Below are 22,647 nucleotides of genomic sequence, written 5' to 3'. Positions count from 1 at the left end.
GGCTCGGGGCGGGGCTTGTCGCCCCCGGCGGCTCCCCTCAGTGCCGAGCCGCTATAGACCGTAACGGCCCGGTCCCCGTCGTCCCGTTCCCCCCCCTTCCCCCGCCTCACGGAACGCCCCGGGACGAGGGCGGGGAGCCGGGACGGCGGACAGACCTCGCGCCTAGCGCGCCTCTCCGGCGGCGTCACCCGGAGATGGCGTCACCAACCGTCGCGTCCTCAGCGCGCGGACTGATACCGAACGCCCCGCGCCCCGCCCCTCTCCTCCCCGTGGCGGGAGGCGCCGCTCTCTCTCCGAACAGGCGCATGTTCTCTATGGTGAGCCCCCCCTTCCTTCCCCTCTTCTCTATGGTGCGCGCCCAGGCCCCTCCCTGCGGGGGCGGCGGCCATCTTGGCCGGGTGGCGGCGGCCGGAGCACGTTGCGTGCCGGCCCGCGGGACAGGGGACGCCGTTCCCCGCTGCGGCCCGGCCGGGGAGCGGGGCCGCCTCGCTCTCTCCCCCATCTCCCGGTAAGCGGCCTCCGGACCGGGCGGGTGGGGAGACACCGGCGTTTTGGCGCGGGAGGGGGGGTAGGAAAGGGCCCCCCTCCCCTTGCCGGGAGCCGCCGCCGGCTTCCCGTGCTGCCGGCCCTGCCCCCGCCGCCGGGCTCGGCCTCCTCCCGCGGCGCCGGGGCCTGGGGCTCGCCCTCACCCACCCCGTGGGAGCGGGGCCGGCCGGCAGCTCCTCGCCCGGGCCTCAGGGCCGGCTGCTCCCGGCCTGGCCCGGCAGGTGGGCCGGCTGCGCGGCGGCGCCCAGCCCCCCTGAAGTCGTTGCCCCCTGGCTCCAAGGGAGCCGGGCCGCCCGCTCCTCTGAACCGGGGCCTCGGTCCCGGCCCGGGCAGAAAGATGGGCCGGTGTGGGGCGGGAGGCCGTCCCTTCCCGGCCGGCGCTGCCCGCACATGCGGTTCGTCGTCTCGGGCGAGTTGTACGTCATCTGCCCGTGCTTTGCGTTTGTCACGTCAGGCGCCCTGTGCCGCGCCGCAGCAGCAAACCTTCCCTTCTGCTGCGGGAATCGCCTTCGTGCGGGCACCCTGCGCCGGCCCTGGCGCGGCGGGGGCCGGGGAGGGGAAAGCCGCTGGGTTTTTCCTGTGAAAGCAGGGATTTCCTCTTCTGGAGGAAGAAAAAAGCCATGTTTTGCCTTATTTTGGGGAAAGTTCATATCCATGTGCGTGCTTGTGTGGTGAGGAGGTCAAGACATCTTGCAGATTTGATAAAATAATAGGGCGAGGCTGCTTTTTACAAGGTAAGTGGAAAAGGCAAAAGAAAAACCTGGCAGGGCTTTTCTCTAGGACCATGGTAGTCTTTCCTCTCTGGAATGCACTTCGTTATTTCACCTGCAAGTTTCTGTGACAGTTTTCAAGCTCTAATTTAAGTTTCTCTGCTACGGTTTCCTAAACTCTAGTCCTAAACGAGTGGTCGTGAAACACTTCTGTAATGTTCATGTGGTAGATTGCTAATTTATGGGTTTATTCTCATTTCACTTCATGTTAAAAGGCAATACTAAAGACTGAGTGGTAATTAATACTATTCAGCACCAGCTAAACACACCCGCTCATTATGCTGCGTCAGTATATTTGACTGTATGCTTTTCATGTTAACGTTGTATTTATTTTCATATTCATGTTGTGCCTTATGAGTAATATAATGAGTTAAATACAGTAGGGAGATTTGGGGCTTGTTTAAACTTCTTTTTGTACGTTGTCTCAGTTTCTAAAACGTTAAAACCTTAAGCATAGACTAGTTCTTAATTCTTAGTAGATTTTGTTTGTTCTTGTAGCATTTACTATTATTTCTGCTTTGGCACTTACAAATGTAGTGATCTCCCATATGCAGTTTGAAAATCTGTTCTTTGTCTTTCATTTAAATTTAAAATGTTAAGTCTTTTTCTGCAAAGTAACTAAAGTGTGGCTGAATTCTGAACACAGATCTTACCTTCACATCATTTAATTGAATTGCGTCTGTTATGTTTCAGCCTTCGTTTATTTTTTTTTTAATGTTTCTTTGTTTAAGTCTGAATAATTCAATGCAATTACAAATCCTTCTTAGTCATAATTGACTGGATTTAGTAAATTCTAATATAACTGTAATGCCTATTAAAAAAAATGTTCCTAATGCAAGTACATTACATTTGTTCTACAGATTGTACATTACTGTTGCCTTTTGGAATAAGTAGCAAGGCCTGCTTATGTGCTTTTTTTTTTTTTTTCAGTTTCTTCTGGTCTGTCAGTATAAGAATGCTGACTTAAAGTGCTTGTGATAACGTTTTGTGTCTTATTTTTAGACATGTTTTAGTGTTTGTATTAAGTCTCATAATTGGACTTAATGGACAGCTTTTGGCTTCAATAACTGATAGTCAAGGTTTTTGGAACTTTTTTTTTTTTGCTAGCAGTTATTCCTCCTCTCGTTCTTTCCCCTGTGTCCATCGTTCTGGAAAGATTTTCTGTTGTCGCTCCATCAGAATTCACTAATTTAAAATAACACGTTACTCTTGTGGTTAGTAACAAGTTAATATTTTCGTACTTTATTTTTTGTTCCGTTCTTCTTGATTTGGAAGGGAGAAATACAGACATGAACTTAAATGCTTCTGCATACCAGTTTCTCCTGCCCTTAAACTGCTGACTATACTTAACAATTACTGGTATGCTGTATTGTAGCGTCTGCATACTGTATATGTTGCTGACCTGTGTTCGGTGTATTGAGAGTTCTGCTGTCTGCACCTTGAAATCAGACAATCCTATTTGGTACATTAAGTTAAATGCTACCGAAGTAACTGCATATAAATATGTAACTTGAGTTCAGTCTGGTTTTGGACAGTGTTGTTTAATTTGCGCTAAACTGAATTATCATTATTATTACTAAATTATTATTTTCTCTTGCGGACAGTTATCATCGAAGGCATCAGGACAGTCCTAGAAATATTGCAGAAGTGACAGAGGTCACACATATTTTTTTTTCCAAAAATGGTTTAAGAGACACTGGCGAGTTTTGGATACTCTGACACTTCCATCATGTAGATGGGAGCAGGGAGGCACAAGTGTATGTCTCCATGTTGGTTCATTAGTTCTCCCCCCCGCAAGTACTTTATAAATGCTTGGTGTACTTACTTCTGTGGCCCCTTCAAAACTCTTCACCACAGATGGGCATTTTCAAAAACTTAGGCTGTTTTAGTACTTACCAACCATGGTCCGATTCAGCAATGGGTAGTAGTGTAAACTTCAGTCTGGTTACCCCACCAAGACTGGGTGGAAAGCTTGCCGAGGTAGGTGGCAAAAACTAATCGTTTCAAGCTATATTTGACTCGGTCTTTTAGAGCAACCCCCATCCCATTCTCCTGCTTTGGTGCTTTAAGCTACACACCAGGCTGGAAGGGTGGATGGCTGAGGGGAGAGTTTGTCTGGTCTGCTATCTGTACTGCTCAGGCAGTACCCTCCAACGGAGGGCTGGGAGGTTGGATACGGGAGGCGAGCTCCTGAAGCACGGCAGCTTTGTCTCTAGAGCTTGCTTTTGTAACCCATAGAAATAGTTTATGTGCTAGTTAGAGCTAAGATAACTAGCAGGGAGAGCCCTGCCTGGCAGACAGACAGCGTGGTCTGTCTGCTCAGGGTACTCAGCCACACGGGTGGTGTTGGAGAAGGGGCTGACCCAGGTGAGGTGTTTCCCTCGGGAAACCAAAGAGTGAGCGATCCACCCCCAGATGCTCTATGCACTGCAAACTACAGGACTTTTATGAAAAGGACTGGGATATGTCCCCAGAGAATGTATCTTTATTTGAAGCACTGACAAAATCCGGCACCTGTCTCCTAGAAAATTACCCCGATTCAAACATCCTTATAGTTTTTAAGAATAAGACATTCAGTTCCTTGTTTTCTTATGTAAGAAAAGTGTATTAAAGTGAGAATTGCAAACCCATTATTCTGTGCCTGTTGGCCTGGCCTATGGATGTAATTGCAGTGTTTGGCCCTGCTTTGCTAATCTGGTCTGACGGTACAGACCTGTAAAATCACTTTTTAAATTTTTTTAAATATTCAGTCACTTACTTGAAAACATCAACTACGTTATTAGGACTTTTTGGCTTAGGAAGTGTTAAAAGATTAAAGAAAAAAAATTGAAATATTAGAAGTAGAAAGTGCCACAATAAGGTTGGCAGCATGACTAATAATTGCATTCATTTATATTCAATGAAGAATATCTTTAGACATTAATTTAAAAATACTTCGGAAATTGAAAAGAGGAATAAGACTACCATTTTTAAAAGGAACCACTTAAAATATTCCTAACTATGGTAATAACAGATTTAAAGATACAATAACATCTTCATTTCTGACCTTTGCTCCCTGTTAGATGCCAGTCTATTCCTTTCTTTGATATTACAGTAGTACCTGTAGGATTCCTTCCAACTAATGTTCACAGGTGGGGTTAGAGAAGGATGGAATTTAACGTGATAAATGTGGCCTACACCTGTTTTATTTCTGCTTCTTTCAAGAGATTGAAAGTCACAACTTCATACAATAGCCGTATGTAGTAAACAGTCTCTAAACCACTGCAGGATACTTTAGTTTGGTGCAGCAAAGACGAACTGGACATCCAACAGAAAATACTTTCTTTAATAAGAAATTCTGGAATCCTTTTCTTGGAAAGAAGTGCTCATGCGGACTGTGTGTAACCCTGAAGTATTTCAAGACTCCTTCCGAGTTATGTCTTTGAACTACTGATACCTATTGCATTGAATTGAAATGATTTTGAATTGGCATCATCTGTAGGGAAGCCATCACTTTATTTAGTGGTGTTGAACTGGAAATGCGTTGTACTTTATTTATGGTCTTTCTTTGGACAAAAAAAAAAAAATAAATCTGTTTGTCATCTGTAATGTCTTGTAAACTGCCGAGAGCCTTGTAATTCAGTTGTCTTTGTTCTGGAGCAGGAGTGAGTGGAGGGAGTTGTCCTTAGGTGTGTGTTGCTCATAGGAAGGTAAAGTTGTTGTTATTATTGTTATTCTCAGTACTATGTGTTGTGAATATGGTAAAGGAAATATAAATGCACTTTAAAATATATTCCACCTTTTTTTATCTGTCAAGACTTAAATTTAAAATTCTTTATCCTTCCTTCCCTTCTGCTACAATCGTTGACATAAATTCCCAGTACAATCCGGTGCTTGTCAATGCGCATTGCAAATATCTAAGCAAGGGAAGAGACAGTTATGTAGAGGAATACAAGTAGTCATTTCACTTCTTTGAGTGCATTTATTTGTGATTGCAGGAATATTTAATTGTCTAGTACTCCAAGACCTTTCTCTTATAAAAATAATTTTATGAAGAATCTTGCTTATTTTTATTAGAATATAGTATAGTCATTGATACCATGTTAGGAAAGGCAGAGTGCAAGTATAGTTATTCAAATACTAATGAAACTCAAGATAAAAGAATCAAACCTCCTCACGTATGTCTGTTCACATTGCCTGGATTACTTTTCTACGTGCAACTACAAATTTTCACTTTGAAACTGTTTAAATTTTACAGTATTTTAATCATTTAATATAGAACACTGGCATACAGTTTGCAAAATGAATGTTGTAATCAGATTCTTGGAGTAATAGTTGTAGTCACAATTCGACTTTACCAGACACTGTAGCATGAACAAGGGGACTTTACACAAGGCAGCTTGTGAAACTGAAATTTGCGGCAGTATAGATTCTTCTGTTCGTCCTACGACATGCTTTTCTTGGAAACAAATACATGCTCTGATATAATCACAGTTTTATTTTGCAGTGAAGAAATAGTAATGGAGTGGAAAGCTGATGTTAAAGATTTGTGCAGCTATTCACACATCGGTACCCTTACTATTTGTATCTGAGACTTTGCCCTGTTTGCCATCTTGCTTACAAGAGGAAAAAAATCAAATTGTTTTACTTTTTTCATCTTTGAACTCTGCTAGTAATAACTTCAGATAGGTATGTTCTCTGGGCTGTCAGTAATCATGTTCTCTTTTTTTTTCCTTTTTTTTCCCCCTTTTTTTTCCTTTTTTTTCCCCCTTTTTTTTCCTTTTTTTTCTTTTTTTTTTCCTTTTTTTTTTTTTTCCTTAAGATCTGGAAGACTCCCACTACTGCTCCTCATAATTGGTGTATGTGTTTAACCCTAAATTGTGCATTATGGCAGACAAATTAACAAGAATTGCTATTGTCAACCATGACAAGTGTAAGCCAAAGAAATGCCGTCAAGAATGCAAGAAGAGTTGTCCTGTGGTTCGAATGGGTAAGAAATGTACCGTAACAACGTATTTAAAACTTCTCCAGTTGCTTAAATAATGTTCTGCTAGAAGGAACTAGTTTTTTGTAATTGCTAGTTTTTTGTTTATCGTTCATGCTTTGTTTCATAAAGCCTTTAGAAGTATCACTGAAAGCATGAACAATTCATAGTAATAATGCCACTTTTCAGGTCTTCGGATGATCTGAAGCTTCAGTGAACATTAATCAGTTACGTGTTCCTCTGTGTAATTTAGTAGTACTGGCAAGAATTCTGATTCATCAGAAGCCTTCTTGAGCTAATCTTATTCTTTTTCACCAGGAAAACTTTGCATAGAAGTCACATCGCAGAGCAAAATAGCATGGATCTCAGAAACACTTTGTATTGGTTGTGGTATTTGCATCAAGGTAAAAGTTAGGCTGCTTTATTTAAAGTGATAAAATTTCCTTATTATGCTATTATACTTAGTAATGCATACTGTAACTTCAAAAAGCAATTTTGTTTCCCTGAATAATCAGACCTTGTTAACTGTTATTGTTTATAGAAAGTGCAGTACTGTGTCGGTTTACTGAACTGGTTGGGTTGCGGGGTGTGGATTGTAACTTTTTTCTTATGGCTGTAGACACCTAGCAGTAGAAAGATGTTTTTGTAAAAGAGCTAGAGAATATATGCAGTGTGCCTTATTTGTATTGTGGACTGACAGTCTAAATTGCTACCTATTTAATTTGAAAAATGTGGTATAGAACTTCTTTGGAAAGTTGACTGTGTAAATGAAAGTGAAATAATTTGGTAAAAGTTCTTTTAAAATATTTAAATGCACGGCTGGGTGCAGTACAGAACGTAGCATTTTGTTAATAAATTGTTTGTGTGCACTAGTCATCTATACGTTTGTTTCAATTACAGAAATGTCCTTTTGGAGCCTTGTCAATTGTTAACTTACCTAGCAACCTGGAGAAAGAAACAACGCATAGATATTGTGCCAATGCCTTCAAACTTCACAGGTATCTTATTTTTCAAATCAATGTAAAAGAGACAAAATATTCAAGTTTTTGGTAGTCTAAACACAGTGCGCATCAAGGTGTTCTTCGTTATTACCTCAGTAGCTTCCTTTTTGAATGTTAATTACTTTTTTCTTATTGAAAAGTATTATAATGAAATAAAATTCTAGTGCTCATTTTACAGAGCTCCTGTTTAAAGAACAGACTGCTCTTAAATCTTTCTTATGATCTTCTATTTTTAAGGAATATTGATTTAACTTCAATTATATATTGGCAAGTTAACGAAGTAGGCTGAAATAATCGGAAAGTCTGAAAACAGGTTGTAACATTTGCTTTACCACCAAATGCTGGTGTCTGATGGCATTAATATAATGTAAAGTTATCAATGTTGTGTACAGGTTGCCTATCCCTCGTCCAGGTGAAGTACTGGGATTGGTTGGAACCAATGGTATTGGAAAATCAACTGCCTTGAAAATTTTAGCAGGAAAACAGAAGCCAAATCTTGGAAAATATGATGTATGTATCAGCAGTAAAATAGAGTTGGCGTTATATATGGCCATGGTTATATTTTTTCCACTGAACTTTGGTATCTGTGAATACGATAAAATTTGCAAGGACATTGGCACTTCCCCTGTTGACAGCCAGTGACCCTACTCCATACAGAAACAATAGTAGAAGGATGTTGTTAACAAAGGCTTTTTTTGCAATTTCTATATATCTTTCCAGAAAGATAAGGACACTAATTATAACACACTAAAATAAATATCAGAGGTAAGTTTCTGTCTTTAAGTCACACTTAAGGTTTGGGTTGGTTTTTTTTTTTTAATACCGGTCTTTAAAAATGTCAGCTTTTTTTTTCCCCTGCGTAATTTACCTGTTCCCCATCAAGGGATTTAGGTAGCTCATGGTCTGGAGTTTCTTCTAAGTCAACATTGTTTTTATCTGAACAGCTCTGGTGTCTATGAGCACTTACCGTGTATCCTTGTGATTTCTTAGGCTTTTTTGTCTTTGATTCCTTTGAAGATGATCTCTTATAAAATCTGTTGTTCTGATAAGGTGTTGTTGAAGATATTTCCCACTGTACCCTTTAATACTAAGTTCTGAAAATCCTTAGTTTCTTCATGTTGCTAGATACGTAGAAATTTTGATAGTATTTTTTGAGAACCAGACATAGAACAACTTGTCATCTCCTGGTCGTCGTGGGAGATCATAACCCATTTTCCTATGTATTTATACTAAGTCAAACTGTGCAGCCAGCAAGCAAAATAATTTACAGGGGTTTCTTTACTTAGCACTATTCCAAATTGACTGTTATTAGAGAAAAGACACAAATAACGATTGTGACTCTTCTTATCAGACAGTATTGCAGTTATCACCTTCTCTCCTTCAAATTACATGGTGACAATTGAATGCTGATGCTCCCTTTTGTCCTTCAGGAAGGACTTGTAGGAACAAGTGTGTTCAAAATTTCTTCATCAGCTTCTTTACCTGAAAGAGTAGTGTTTTGATAAATTATTCATTTTGTGGCTGCCACTTAAAACTGCAAAGAAGTAATCATTTCCCAGCTACATTTTCGATTCTCTTTCAAGTTTGGTTTATATTATTTTGTGGACTTCTTGTTTCAGGTGGTAGTATTGCAGAAATAGCAAAACTTTTGACTTTCTGAATGTGCACTTAATTCAATTACCATGCTTCCAAAATCAGACTTTCCTGTGACGAGCCAAATCATTATGACCACAGAAACACGTGGTATGAATTGAATCTTCCGTGTTGCTTCTGCTCTACAACTTATGAAGCATTTCCTCTGTGTATTTGCTTGGTTTGGAAATATGGCTGTGTCGCTCTGTTTCCATACTGTTTACCATCAAAATAATTAACTCGGCACCATTCAGAGTAGTACGCTGTGCAAACCAAAACTGTACAGGTTGGGACTTTGTCCTGGGTGATTGCTCTGAATGGTTCCCTCTTTTTTTTTTTTGTCATTTTTCCTGTCTTCTCCTTCTGCTTCCTTGGAAATGTTTGCTAGAAACAGGGAAAATTACCAAATTTTATTGCGTCTTTTGTGCAAGTTGATTTTATCAGTCCAACCCTTTTCCTTTGGATTAGCTGGATGAGATAGTTAATAAGTGCGGTCACACTAATCCACGCTGTCATTTTCCCCATGAAGTTTCACTCGTAGCTTCTCAACTGTTTGAGGACAGTTTTGGATGTCCTAGGTGCAAATTTAAAATGCTTTTTCTTGAAAGGGCTAGTGACACTTGGGGGAAAAAAATCTGAACTTCTGCCCTCCATTTTGCAATTTTATAGTTTTTCTATTTTTTTTTTTTTAATGGAAACTTTGCAGAGGAAATATAACAGTTTGGTAACTAGCTTTTATCCAGGCTTTTTTTTTAATCTTGCAAGCATATTCTATTTGTTGTATTGATCAGAATTTTCAAATTAGATATTTTTATGATGTTTTTAGAATGGTGTAAGTAAACATAGACTTCAATTTTGTCACAGGATCCACCTGACTGGCAAGAAATTTTGACTTATTTCCGAGGATCTGAATTACAAAATTATTTTACCAAGATCCTGGAAGATGACCTGAAAGCTATCATTAAACCTCAGTACGTGGACCAGATCCCTAAAGCTGCAAAGGTGAGAAATTTTGTGAGCTAATAGAAAGCTGGAAGCTTCTCCTGTAATACTTCTCTTGTGTTTAAAGATGTTATTTAGCAGCATAATTCAATGTCGAAAAACCACTACTATTTGAAATTTTTAATGTTGAAATAATGTTGTGGGGGGTTTTTTATTATTTATCATGCAGGGAACAGTGGGATCAATTCTGGATAGGAAGGATGAAACTAAGACACAAACTGTTGTATGTCAGCAGCTTGGTAAGTAATTTTGCAAAGTCAAACTTCAAAGCATTTGAGAAATTCACATTTACTGAAAAAATAAAGTTACCACTAATGTGATAGTAAATTTAAATTATACCAATTTAAAAAAAAAAGAGAAAAAAGTAAAGATGCTTTAGTTTAAAGCCTAGGGCTTGCTGTAAGCATGTCTGAACCAATGCAAGTAATACTTTCTAGTGGCAAAGGCAAACTAATTGATACATGCTAGTTAACAGAATCTAATGCAGTTTCTGTTTCATGGTAGAAAGTGTTTATTTTTAAATCTGGAAAAATTCCAGTTACCATCTGCTGCTCTTGCTTACAACTCTGGCAAAATCTTAGCATCCCCTCTTGTGAGAACCATTCCATACAGAAAATATTATCCAAATAGAAAAACCTTCCCCCGCGCCCCCACCCCCCCAAAAAAAACCTGTATATGGCTAGTAATAATGGCAGTAATACTGACTTCTGAGAATAATGCAATTAATAAGAACATCTGCATTTGAATTCTGAACATCTGTTTGAATTCAGTTGTTATTAAATTTAGGTGTTAATTTAAGCAACAGGGTTCTTTTTGGTAGATCTGGGTGGCAAAGGTGGTGGGGCTGCATTGTGCGACCAAGAGCGTGGTCTCTGAGTGCCACTTAACTTATTAGTGAAACAGTATATTTGTGAAATTTGCCGTTCATAAAGCTGATGAGAAAATGCTGGCTTCACCCGTTTGCTGTAACGTTTGGGGGACTTGATTTTCCTGCAAATCAGAACTCTTCAGCCAGGTCTAACAGGAAACGCTTTTAAAAGTGGTATAGTTTCTTTTTAGGGCCAGAAATCTTTACCAAATATATGGTGGAAAAACAAATAGAAATGTAATCCTTCTGCATGATAAGAAGCAGCCATGCAAATTAATCGGCTAATGCTGCAGAGAAGCCGTCACTTGCTGTGACTCACCAATAGCATTATGATGCTTCTACATAAACTGAGCGCTTACTTTACTTCTTTCTGTTTTTTCCTCTGTATAGGATGTCTGCTGTGATTATACATGTTTCTGTAGGTAATAAAAATATGAATTGTTGTGCTGGTTATAACATATCTAAAATTAACCACTTATTTGCAGACTTAACCCATCTGAAAGAAAGAAATGTTGAGGACCTTTCAGGAGGAGAACTTCAGAGATTTGCTTGCGCAGTTGTTTGCATCCAGAAGGCTGATATGTATGTTTAATTTACTTCTGTTACACATTGCTTCTAAGAATCTGTCTCAGAATGTGGTCCTCTAACTTACATTTATTGTTAGAAATAATACTTTTGTTTGAAATATTTAAACAAATTGATTTAAAAACCAAAGTTTTTACCAACTCAGCAGTCAAGATCTGTATTTGCTCCGTATATAATCTCTGGGTTTTTTATACTTTAATTCATCTGACTGGAAATAGCTAATTTCAGAGGCCAGCGTTAAATTTCGGCATCACAGCTTCATAACCTCTCCCTAATCCCAGACACGTGCATCCTGTATGACAGCGTACCTCACTTAGCCTCTCTGAATAACAAATGGACAGATGCTTCCCCACCTCTGGGAACTTGGGTCCCTCTTCTCCTGTCCTGCAACCAGGAAATCACTGCCTAGTCTGTGCTGTTTCCTGACTCCTTGGCACCAAGAAACCCAGATCAGAAGAGTTACGGGGTTATGGTTTTTTTGGTTTGTTGTTTGTCTGGGGTTTTTTTGGTTGGTGCAGGTTTTGGGTGGGTTTTCTTGTTTGGTTGGGTGTTTCGTTTTTCTCTTTTGGAAGATGTCCTTCTTCCAGTCTCCTAAAGTACTTTTGCACTTTTCAGTTCATGTGAAATTTAAGCTGAATCGGAACTGAGTGCATGGGATTCCTAACTGATTGCTGATTTCTCGTAACATTTGAGAACTTTGTCAGAACTTTTGACAAAGTAATACTTAACTTGAACCGTTTAACAATTTCATGTGACAGTCATCAGAGATTCAAGGCAGGTGTCAGTACGTAATTCTCATCTTTTGTCTCCCTTTCGCAATATAAAAAATGATTTTTTTTTTTTAATTTCTGTGTATTTAATGGTTGAAACGTTAGTATTAGGTTTGAATATGTACAAAGCTTGCATTCACTAAGACTTCGTTCTTTCTTTTGGGGCTAGCTTCATGTTTGATGAACCTTCCAGCTACCTAGATGTCAAGCAGCGCTTGAAGGCTGCCATTACTATTCGATCCCTAATAAACCCTGACAGGTAAATACAAACTTTAAATGTTTTGCTAGACTGTAATAATAGGTGGCTGTTTACAGAGGGAAGAAACATCCAGTCCATCTCCCTAGAAGTGCTGACTTCTCACTATGGTACACTAGTAGATGTTTAAACTATTCTAAGTCAGTAATATGCTATTCCTTTGCATTTCGGAAACTTATTTCCTATAGTTTATGTACTATTTCAGCATTTTGTAATAAGGATGTGAAAATATAGGTGGTTATTTTTCAGCTGAATATTGGTGTTCCATCCCCTTCTCACAAAGATACTATTTTTTTCTTAAAATGTGTTCAGTATTTTTTGCTCCAGTCAATCAATATCCTTCCATTTACTGTACATAAAGAAGCTGCCAGTTTACACTGAAGATGGACTTTCAATTTGTCATTCACAATGTCTGTTTATTGGACAGTTTAAAAAAATGCTTATCAGAGATTGGAACTCTGTCCTTATTTAGTGTAAAGCTAAGAAACCATATTAAATGAAAATGATGTTGATAGCTTTTGCTTATGCAAGACCAGAGTACGACAAAAAGAAAAAAAAGTTTCGTATTGAAGCATAAAAGCATCTCTTTGGCTCTGTTTTTCAGGTACATTATTGTTGTAGAGCACGATCTAAGTGTGTTAGATTATCTCTCTGACTTTATCTGCTGCCTGTATGGTGTGCCAAGCGCTTACGGTGTTGTTACCATGCCTTTCAGCGTAAGAGAAGGTAATTCTGGCCATATTTCTCTTTTTAAACGTACTCAAAAAAAAAAAATCTATGAAAGACGAAAAAGGTATCAGAATGCTAGTTGTCTAATCGTGTGAACATGTCTTCTTCCTGTTAGAGTTCAGTAACGAAAAAACCTACTGTTCTATTTTGCGCAGAATTTCTGTTTTACATGATCCTAAATTCATAACTCAACCCAAAAGTCTTAATTATGAAATGCCCTTTGTCTCTTGCTATGGACATAATTTTGATACTTGCAGGTGTTTTGTAAACAGTGGAGTTACACAAAAGACCCTATAAATAGTAGAGAAAGGGCAGGAGACAGTTTGCACAGTGCAGAGGTACGTAGCGTTCACCCGCATTGACCACACCTGTAGCACTGAGACTCAGTAAGAGCTGTTTTTGTGAGAATGGGTCCGACAGCAGTAGCTGCTTTCAGCCCTGCGCACGTTACTCTCGGTTTTCAGGAAGAGCTTCTCTAGCCTTTCTGTAATTGTAGTAAGATTTTTCTGCATTCAGTTTGCATAATGTACGCGCTTTCAAAGAGGAGGTTTTGTTGCCTCTTTTAACACGCCATTTAAAATCCAACGTTCTCCTTATCTGATTGGAATTTACAGCCAAGAATTGAAATTCATCTTGTCTTGCTTTGTTGTAGACTTTTTTTAATGATCTTTTTTCCTTCCTTCATAGGCATAAACATTTTCTTAGATGGCTACGTTCCAACAGAAAATCTAAGGTTTCGAGATGCATCTCTGGTATTTAAAGTGGCCGAGACAGCTAATGAAGAAGAGGTTAAAAAGATGTGTATGTACAAATACCCGGGAATGAAAAAAAAGATGGGAGAATTTGAACTATCCATAGTAGCTGGAGAATTCACTGATTCTGAAATTATGGTGATGTTAGGGGAAAACGGTAAGTGCAGTTCTTGTTGGAAACCGCTTCTACGGCCCTAAAAAAGCTCCTAAAGCCCTTTTTCAGTCTGGGAGCCAGGCTTTAAAATTCCTGGTTTTGAGTCAGGTTGAACTGCTTGTTTCTTAGTGGAGATGTCACGCCATGAGCTCGCTCTCTAAATAGCGGAACTTGAAGTTATTGAATGTTCAGGATGCCATTGTGTTTGTCTGTTACCTCATTTTAAGAACTTAGATTGGCAGGATGATGATTGGGCTGGTGAGCTAAGCCACAAGTCCGGACTATTGTCGCTTTAGATGTCTCTTCCGTTCGAAAAAGCAAGTAATAGCAAGTGCTGCTTGCAGGAAGTGAATATAGGAATTCTCAAAGCAGTCGAATTTTAAAATGTATTCTTTATGAAGTCTTTATTTTTTTTGTATCAGTGACTTAATTGTTAGAGGTCTAAGTTACAAAAAAGTCTGAACTAATATGTAACTTACATTTTGTTTTAGGAACTGGCAAAACTACGTTTATCCGAATGCTTGCAGGAAGACTTACGCCTGACGAAGGAGGTAGTGCTTAATACCTTAGTTGAAACCTATCCTGAAGATACTGGAAAGGCTCCTGTTTTCATTATAAATTTTATCTTTTTATAGGTGAGGTCCCAGTTCTAAATATCAGCTACAAACCACAGAAGATCAGTCCTAAATCTACGGTACGTTTAAGCCTTATTTATTAAGTATTGTGTTTGCTACGAAAAGCATGTTCGTAGTACAGAGGTAGAATTTCTTTATGCCTGGAACAAAAAGCTCTACTAGTTCTATTTCTTCTTGTTTTCTTGCAACGTGGTGCATAAAACCGAGTGGCAACATCTTTCTTCTAATAGGGAAGTGTCCGTCAGCTACTGCACGAGAAGATCAGAGATGCCTATACGCACCCCCAGTTTGTAACTGATGTCATGAAACCTCTTCAGATAGAAAACATCATTGACCAGGAGGTATTAATTGCCTAAGACAACATCCTAACTTTCCATCTTTAATTCTCTACCTGTACCTGAACTAAATCTGGCCTTATTCCCCCCGCCCCAATAGGTTCAAACATTGTCTGGTGGCGAGTTGCAGCGCGTTGCGTTGGCTCTGTGTCTCGGTAAACCTGCAGATGTCTACCTAATTGACGAACCCTCAGCGTATTTGGACTCTGAACAACGTCTAATGGCTGCTAGAGTCATTAAACGGTAAAGTATACACGGTGGGGAAAGTAACTGAAATTTTCAGTAGTTTTACAATATGTTTACATTCAGCTCTCTCATGTTTTTTTAATTTCTATTTCAGTTTCATTCTCCATGCTAAAAAAACAGCTTTTGTGGTAGAACATGATTTTATCATGGCTACATATCTTGCTGATCGTGTGATTGTTTTTGATGGTATTCCTTCCAAGAACACACTTGCAAACAGGTAAGAGACTTGTTTGGATTAGTAAGCAAGATAAAGGAGGACAACGTAGAAATAAATTGTTTATCAGAAGCCTTAACAAAAATAAGGAGGTGAAGCATCCCTGACTACGGAAATTTAAGCTGCATTTAAAGTGATCCAAGAGTGTCCCAAGGGTTCTGGCTTTTGTTTGGAAGCGAGGATAAGAAAATGGGATTGACCCACTCTTAGAGGCTGCCTAGACACAGAGCTGGGGCATAGTTGGAGAATGTAACCAAGCCCTCAAAAACTAGACCGGTTCCTGGCTTAAACTAGCCTTAAGCAAGTGCACACCAATTCAGTTCCAATCAGAGGGGAACAAATAAGTGGCATCGATTGTAAGGAATGAAAAAAAGGGCCAATTGTAAACTATGCTTATGAAAATAACTTTCAGATGTATTAGAAGAAAGCGGTGTACTAAGGGTACCTGTATGCAAATCTTGTGAAGTGCAAGCCTTGACAGCAATATATAATGTACACTGTCGATGGGTTTTACTCTTTCAACGCTGTCCCTTTTGATATGTCTGCTTTTGTTCCTGTAAATAATTTTGTGTAAATTAATAAGGTTGCTCATCAAAAAGTCTCTGTAGAAACGAGGCTTTTAGAACAGTGTAATTACCAAGTACTTTAACGCAAGCCAGATAAAGTAAACACATTGGTCTAGCAAGGTGTTTACTGTATTTACAGCACGCTGCTAGCCTGGTTTTGACGGTATTCCCTCTAAGAACACACGTGTTTGAATTAAAAAATCATGATCACATAACATGCTGAGAAACAGTTACGATCTTTGTTATATCTTGCTAATGGTGCAACTCTGTTTTTTTTTTTCTTTAAATGTAAGTAAGTTTGCCGGCACACGCACATGTGTGGATACAAAGTAAAAAGAATATAAAGATAGCAGTCTGAAGACTTGTAGTGCTGTGCTGAGACACTGCTGAAAGAGGAGAGTAGTTATGACTTCCTTGAGACATGATTTGACTGAAAATGTAGCACATTCTGGTATGTCAGAGAGAGCTCACATTTCTGTCGCCAGAGCCGAATGAGCTCAGGGCGGAGATCAAAGCTGCCTGTAACCTGCACGGTGTAGAACTTTTGAAAATCTCGCTGGAATGTTCTTCTCTCTTCACAGTCCACAGACTCTTTTGGCTGGAATGAATAAGTTTTTATCTCAACTTGAAATCACTTTTAGAAGAGACCCCAACAATTACAGACCAAGAATAAACAAACTCAATTCAATCAAGGTAAGAGAGAAGCACCTTTACAGTAAAGAAGCCGTGACTGTTTAATATGAAGCCAGGTTTTAAAATACGGAACAAAATGACGACTAACCTGGCAGTTTTGCTGTGCTGGAAAACAGCACCTGAAACGAGCAGTAAGAGTAGTAAGTAGAAAGGAGCTTAGATAAGTGTCTTTATTTCAGGTATGTTCAAGTCTGGTAAAGACTACTTCAAGTAACATTGACCTTTTTTCTCTTCCCAAGGATGTGGAACAAAAGAAGAGTGGAAACTACTTTTTCCTGGATGACTAAATATTGAATCTGAGCATCTTTCTAACTGGCAAATAGAAATGTACATTGGAATCTAAACATTTGTGGATGAGAAGGCTCAATCAGGTTTTGGAACACTTAATCTTTTGGAGCTTAAAATCTTTTGCTGCGTGTAACATCTGAGACCAGTAGCAGTGTAAATCCTAGTCTGAGTAAAACTGCCACTTTCTATATTTTGGTGACACAGCCCTATTTTCAGTGTAATAATTTCAAAATAGACCACCTTGAAATTGTGCAAATGAGTCTCCTGATTTTTCATAATTGAAGGGAGGTTTTCAATTCAGTATCTCCTGCTCACATACCAAGTACTGACTGCACTTCCTCATTTTAAAAATCTTTGAAGCTGTTTTCTGTGTAAGAGAGCAGCTTACCAAGAATGTCAAGCTACAGAAGCGACTCTGTTTTAAAAAGGTTGAATCTCTCTGGATGAGGGTTTCATAAATAAATATCCTCCTAACTTACAGCTCTTCTGCTCCACCGTGCAAAAATTCTTGAATTACCAATTCAGAAGTGTGTATATTTAGATGATGTTGCCACGCACACCTTTTCTCACACACTGTAGAAAAGAGCACACAAAAGTTGGAGTACAAGCAATATAAAGGAAAATATCTACACCTTTTTTAGTCATCTGTCCCTGTGCACCTTCTCAGACCTAGTTACAGGAGAATAATCAACCAGTTAAATAAAGTCTTAAAGAAAATATTAAAATCCTTTCAGTCTTCTGTAACTTAAACCTACATAGTGGAGAAAGGTTAAGGACTCTTTTTTCCCACTCATTCCTCCATCGGCAAGTGCTGGCACCTGCCATCTTCCCATGGAAAGATTAAGTTAAGATGCCAGAATTACTTTTGCCTGAAGCAAAAGCTTTGATCCCTACTAGAGACAAAAAAGAAGGTAAATAAGAAAATAGCTTGTCAAAAATCAATTTCCATATAAAGTAAGATCCTTCAGGGAGACAAGAGGGAAAAGTGCCTATATTTAAGGGTTCCTACTTACTTGTGTAAGTTAGTTTTGCAGACATGTAAAAATAACTTTCAGCTATATATCTTAAAAGTAAGGAAGGGTATTTTCCATGCAACAGTTGTCTGTTCTGCCTTCATTGGCCTGTGAAAAATGTTACGAGAGAGCAAACAAAACAGGGCTTTGCTCTTTATTTACATTTTTGCCTCATAAGTTACAGGAGAAGGCAGTGGTTTGTCTTTTTGGTTTTTTTAAGCCATTATGTGTGTTAGCAACTTGGATATTTTATAACCTTGGCAGTGTAATTAAGTCATGCGGATGAGTACAACTCGCTTTCGACTTGAGTTCTGCATCTTCTGTTAATCAGTCGTAATTAGGGTAAGGTAAGGATGCGGTTTAGCAAATACCTGAAGCTGTACATCTCAGTTCAGGATACGCTAAATATTACATCTAGTCCCCTACTAACCAGTGGGATCCTGCAACTTAAAACATCTTGCCCCAGGGAAAGGGTTTGACCAATCAATCGACAAGTCTCTTGGCAAAACCAGAGGAAACCATACTTACTTTATTAACAGTGAAGGTGGAAAAAAATACTGCATCTGCACATTTCAGTCCTTAACTGTCCTAGAGTAGCAAGGCGGGGCATAGGCCCAGCTTAAATACTTAATTAAGTTAATTTTTAAAAGTAAATTCTAAAAGCATAGCCCTGCCAGTTACCGCCATGCCGACCTCTTCCATTGTTTCCCAAGAAGTTTCTGTAGAAAGCCTTTGTTCTTGCAACAAAGCTCATGATTAAATGCCTGCTGTAGCGCTGAATGGTTATTTCAGTGACTGCTGGACAGATCTGGGCTACGACGAGTTACTTTTTAGAACCTCCCAGGGAAGACGACAAGAAGCCCCTTTTAAGTCTTTGTAAGTAGCAGAGGTAAACAGACGACCACAGTGGTACCAACTGTTAAATCCCTCAGTGCTTGCATAGATCTCAACCTGAAAAACTGAAGATTGCCTCTTCCAAAATCCTGCATATGTTTCTGAATGGAAAAGTATTTAGATGAAAAAAATGGGGGAAAAAAAACCCGAAAAACCCCAGCACAGCCCCTACCACTACCATTTTGAATAAGAACTAGAAATCCAGTTTACGTCCCCCTGTAGTTTGCAGCTTGCCTACATATTAACTAGTTGTTTATAGTTCTGCTGCTGTCTACAAGTGGCTCGATTGGAACAAAACCCATACACTTATTGTCACTGCAACAGTTTCAAAAATGTAAATGTAATTTAGAAAGAAAGTGAAAAGACAAACATTTCTTTTAAGTTGGGTTTTATACATGGCATGCATCTGAAAAGAAATTCTTTATCACATAACTATCACTCAAGTCTCCTGATCAAGGGTGTACAGTCTCAGACATGAATGACAGGGTACCATCACCTACGCTAGTATATACAGAGATATAAAAATATACACAACAGTTAATTTTACAGAGCAACAGAGCTGAGTGAATACCGTGCACGCTGCACTCTCCGAGTTTGGACAGCCAAGCATCCAAACTGCAAAGGCAACAGGAACACTGCAGAGATCGTTATTGGGGGTCAGAAGAAACAGCATCAGAACTCTGACACAGTGTAAAAATATAAGGCAGAAGCCACTTCCTTCTGAATTGTAGGGAAGAGCAGAGCACACCGAGACTCTCCATCTTGCTTTTAAAAGTAGTTCCAGCAAGGAGTTGTACATGCAAAACACAAATTTGCATCAACAGTGCAACAACACAAGAATACTGAACAGTAGCTCAATCATACAAACTTAAAAAAAACTTAACATGTACTTTATGCTTCTGTCCTCACAAAATATCTAGGATTTGTCAGTGCATTAGTGTTAAAGTGGCATTAAAAAAACTTCTGCTATTATAACAGATGCAGAATTATTTTGGAAATGCATAGCATCTACATTTTTATTGTCTTTGTAATTATTCAGTTGGCATAGGCACCATTCTAGTCACACCAGCATTAAGAATTCTTGGTGGAAACAGCCATTCTTACCAATTCATACACAGCTATTCTTGACTGCTTGTCTTGATTTTGATTTCAACAAATAAATGCTTTCTAAAATTCAAAAATATACCCTATGAATATGAAAAGAACTATATACAACATACCTAAGACACAGGGTTAGCTGGCTGCCATACGTGTAACACACTGAAGAGAAACATTCAAGTTTGACAGATTTTTTTTTTTTTTTTTTTTTTTTTTTGAGATGAAAGGCCTTTGGGTTGGAAGCATATCAAAGACAACAGTGCAGTAGGCTGAGAATTCCTTTAGCTCAGTTCAGAACTAAGGCATTGTATGATAAAATAGACATTTATATTTGGTGCAATGTTACCGTCACTTTTAGAATCTAGATCACGTCAAATGCTATAATTTGTCACTCTAGTAAATGTACGTATCCATCTTCTATCGCAAACTCAAACCTTTGTGGGGAAAAAAAAAAATTATCAAACACTAAACCTATATTGTTTTTTTCTAATTTGACAATGAGGAAAAAATGCTAAGCCAAACAAACTCTATAATCCCAAAAAAAAGTATGGTAGGAGTTCACATCCTCCTAAGACTTTATTTGCCAAAAGTTAAACATATCCTTGAACGTTACTAAAAAGAAAGATTAAGATTTTTAAACTGCTACTTCAAATTACTTTTTGTGTTTTAAAATTTTGAATTATCCGTTCATTCTATGCTTGATGCCCCCTCTGATTATCTCCCAGTGTTGCCCTTCTCCTGTCGTTCCTATACGGCCTCCCTCTAAAGTTTCGCTGATACTGGTAGCCGTCATCTCTGCTTCTGCCGGGTGGTCCTTTCCAGGCTTCCTCGTTTCTTTGGAACTGGTATCCTCCCCTGCTGGAATAGCCCCACTCAAGTCTAGGCCTTCTGCCTCCTCCGTAAGTCTGGTTATAAAATTGCTTGGATCTACCGCTTCTCAGCATATCGGAAACTTCACTCTCATCTTCAGAGCTCTCTTCCCTCGTTCTCTGTGCCCTGCTTTCTGCCTGCAGATTGCCAGCACCCTTGGAATCTCTACCTTTATCAGTCTTCTCCTTACGACCAGGAATGCTATTTTTCAGTTCATTTTTCGGTGGTTCTGCCAACAGCGGCGGAGTGTTGGGCGCTGCTGTCTGCCGCTCAGTCCCCTGTGTCTGCGGAGAACGATTTTGCTGCCCAGCTGTTTTTTGCTTAGCAGGAGAAGCCGAAGGACAAGTTTGCTCCAGCTGAGGTGCCCTAGCTGAAGTTTCTTTTGGGGCGCTACATTCGCTGCTTGCGCCAGCCACGGGGAACGGTACGCTGTTCGAGCCGCTGCTGCCGCCAGTCTTCTGAAGCTGTTCTGCACAGTTCACTACAGGAACCGGAGGGCTGCATTCCTTAGGCACGTACATGGTCGCGGAGGTGCTAGCTGCTGCCTCTTTGTCCTCAGGCGACATGACGACGTTGGGTCTTGCTACTGAATTTTCAATGAAACCCTGAACCGGGTACCCATACCAAAAGTGAGGAAAGAAAGGAGGTGCTATCGGAACAGCTCCTAGAAAGTGATTGTGTCCAAAGGGTGGCTGTGGGAACATGCTTTTCCCTCTCAGGGACTCCTCATAGTTTGCATGAAGAGCTTGCACCGGATTCTCCGATTCTACGCAGACCTGTCCTTGACTTTCTGTCACCTGAGCTGTAGGTATAATCAGAGGCAGTGATGGAGACCTGCTATCAACCTGTGGAATTTGACCGTTGGATCTGGCCTCGCTCTGAACAGGAAAGTGCCTGTTTGTTCGTGCAGTTTCGTTTTCATTCTGAGTCGGCAGAGCCTCCTGGAACCAGGGGTTTTGCGGATACACGGGAAGGGACACGTTTGGGTACATTCTACAAGCAGCTAAATAGGCCTGGTGCAGGGGGTACAAGTAAGAATGGGGTGCCCACATGGGACAACTGTATGCCTGCAAGACAGGGCAGGGGGAAACAAACAAACAAACAAAAAAAAAAAAGTATTTGGTCTTTTGAATGTTCAGACAGCCATAATAGCACACAGGTCATTTACCATTTTGAAACAGTTAATTACAGGAAGTAAAGGTTAGTTGTTTTTTACAGTGACTGCCCTAAATTCTAAATATCTAGGACTCCAGGCTGATGTTCTCATTTTTTCTTTTCCTTCCAAATGCAGTTGCAATGGGCAACAGTTACGACCGGTAGGAAAACTTGGTAACAATTTCCTAGATAGTTAATCTGAACACATGATGCTATTAAGTCAAGCTTTAGCTATGCATTTGAAGACACGCATTTCAAATTCGTTTTCCAGAATCACAATTATTAATTGGCAATTTGCCCTACTAGCTCACTTTTGAAAATTCTAAGGGATAACAACCAAAACAAGTCATACCACGCACACATTTACACTTAAAAAAAAAAAAAAAGAGACTACACCAAGACCCAAAGTTAGACCATTTCCCCAAGGACAATTTGTAAAGATTGAAATCCATATATAAACACCCAAACCCACAGATCAGCTTTCTTAGAAGCCCTTTCATAAAGCAGGGGGACATGTTTCCTTAGAATATACAACACGCTTTCTAGCTGCTGTGGGAGTCACGCAATGGACACACACCGTTTTCAGCCGCAACCTTTTCTGTGCTGTTAGCG

General features: G+C 39.7%; 3 protein-coding genes across 15 annotated transcripts in view; 1 reads left to right on the top strand and 2 right to left on the bottom strand.

Annotated features, from left to right (window-relative positions):
• ANAPC10 (anaphase promoting complex subunit 10) overlaps positions 1-245 on the bottom strand; it is a 38,193-nt gene extending 37,948 nt beyond the window's left edge. The window contains exon 1 of the mRNA XM_087737133.1: positions 156-245. The gene's annotated coding sequence lies outside the window, so the exon portion shown is untranslated. The remainder of the gene's footprint in view (positions 1-155) is intronic.
• Positions 64-17,261, top strand: ABCE1 (ATP binding cassette subfamily E member 1). Of its 4 annotated transcripts, none has more exons than XM_087737126.1 (18): positions 64-317; positions 6,118-6,285; positions 6,598-6,683; positions 7,180-7,277; positions 7,673-7,790; positions 9,777-9,914; positions 10,084-10,153; positions 11,268-11,364; positions 12,307-12,396; positions 12,998-13,119; positions 13,810-14,031; positions 14,520-14,579; positions 14,664-14,722; positions 14,894-15,004; positions 15,099-15,241; positions 15,339-15,461; positions 16,606-16,717; positions 16,957-17,261. In XM_087737126.1, exons 2-18 carry the CDS (start codon positions 6,183-6,185, stop codon positions 17,002-17,004), a joined length of 1,800 nt encoding a protein of 599 aa, XP_087593252.1. In that variant the 5' UTR covers positions 64-317; positions 6,118-6,182; the 3' UTR covers positions 17,005-17,261. The 4 variants fall into 4 exon arrangements, with proteins under 4 accessions (XP_087593252.1, XP_009467035.2, XP_087593254.1 ...); XM_009468760.2 differs by lacking the exon at positions 64-317 and adding an exon at positions 371-508; XM_087737127.1 differs by lacking the exon at positions 64-317 and adding an exon at positions 1,032-1,280.
• Positions 17,262-19,653: 2,392 nt separating this feature from the next.
• OTUD4 (OTU deubiquitinase 4) overlaps positions 19,654-22,647 on the bottom strand; it is a 36,084-nt gene continuing 33,090 nt past the window's right edge. For all 10 annotated transcript variants that reach the window (XM_087737117.1, XM_087737113.1, XM_087737115.1 and 7 more), the window contains one exon: positions 19,654-21,947. In XM_087737117.1, coding sequence (XP_087593243.1) covers positions 20,703-21,947 — 1,245 coding nt within the window. In that variant the 3' untranslated portion in view covers positions 19,654-20,702. The remainder of the gene's footprint in view (positions 21,948-22,647) is intronic.

Source organism: Nipponia nippon, unplaced genomic scaffold (genome assembly GCF_047370975.1).
Source record: "Nipponia nippon isolate SJK-2023a ecotype South Korea unplaced genomic scaffold, ASM4737097v1 scaffold_6, whole genome shotgun sequence".
Taxonomy (NCBI): Eukaryota; Metazoa; Chordata; class Aves; order Pelecaniformes; family Threskiornithidae; genus Nipponia; species Nipponia nippon.
This window is presented reverse-complemented; position numbering and strand designations above follow the sequence as displayed.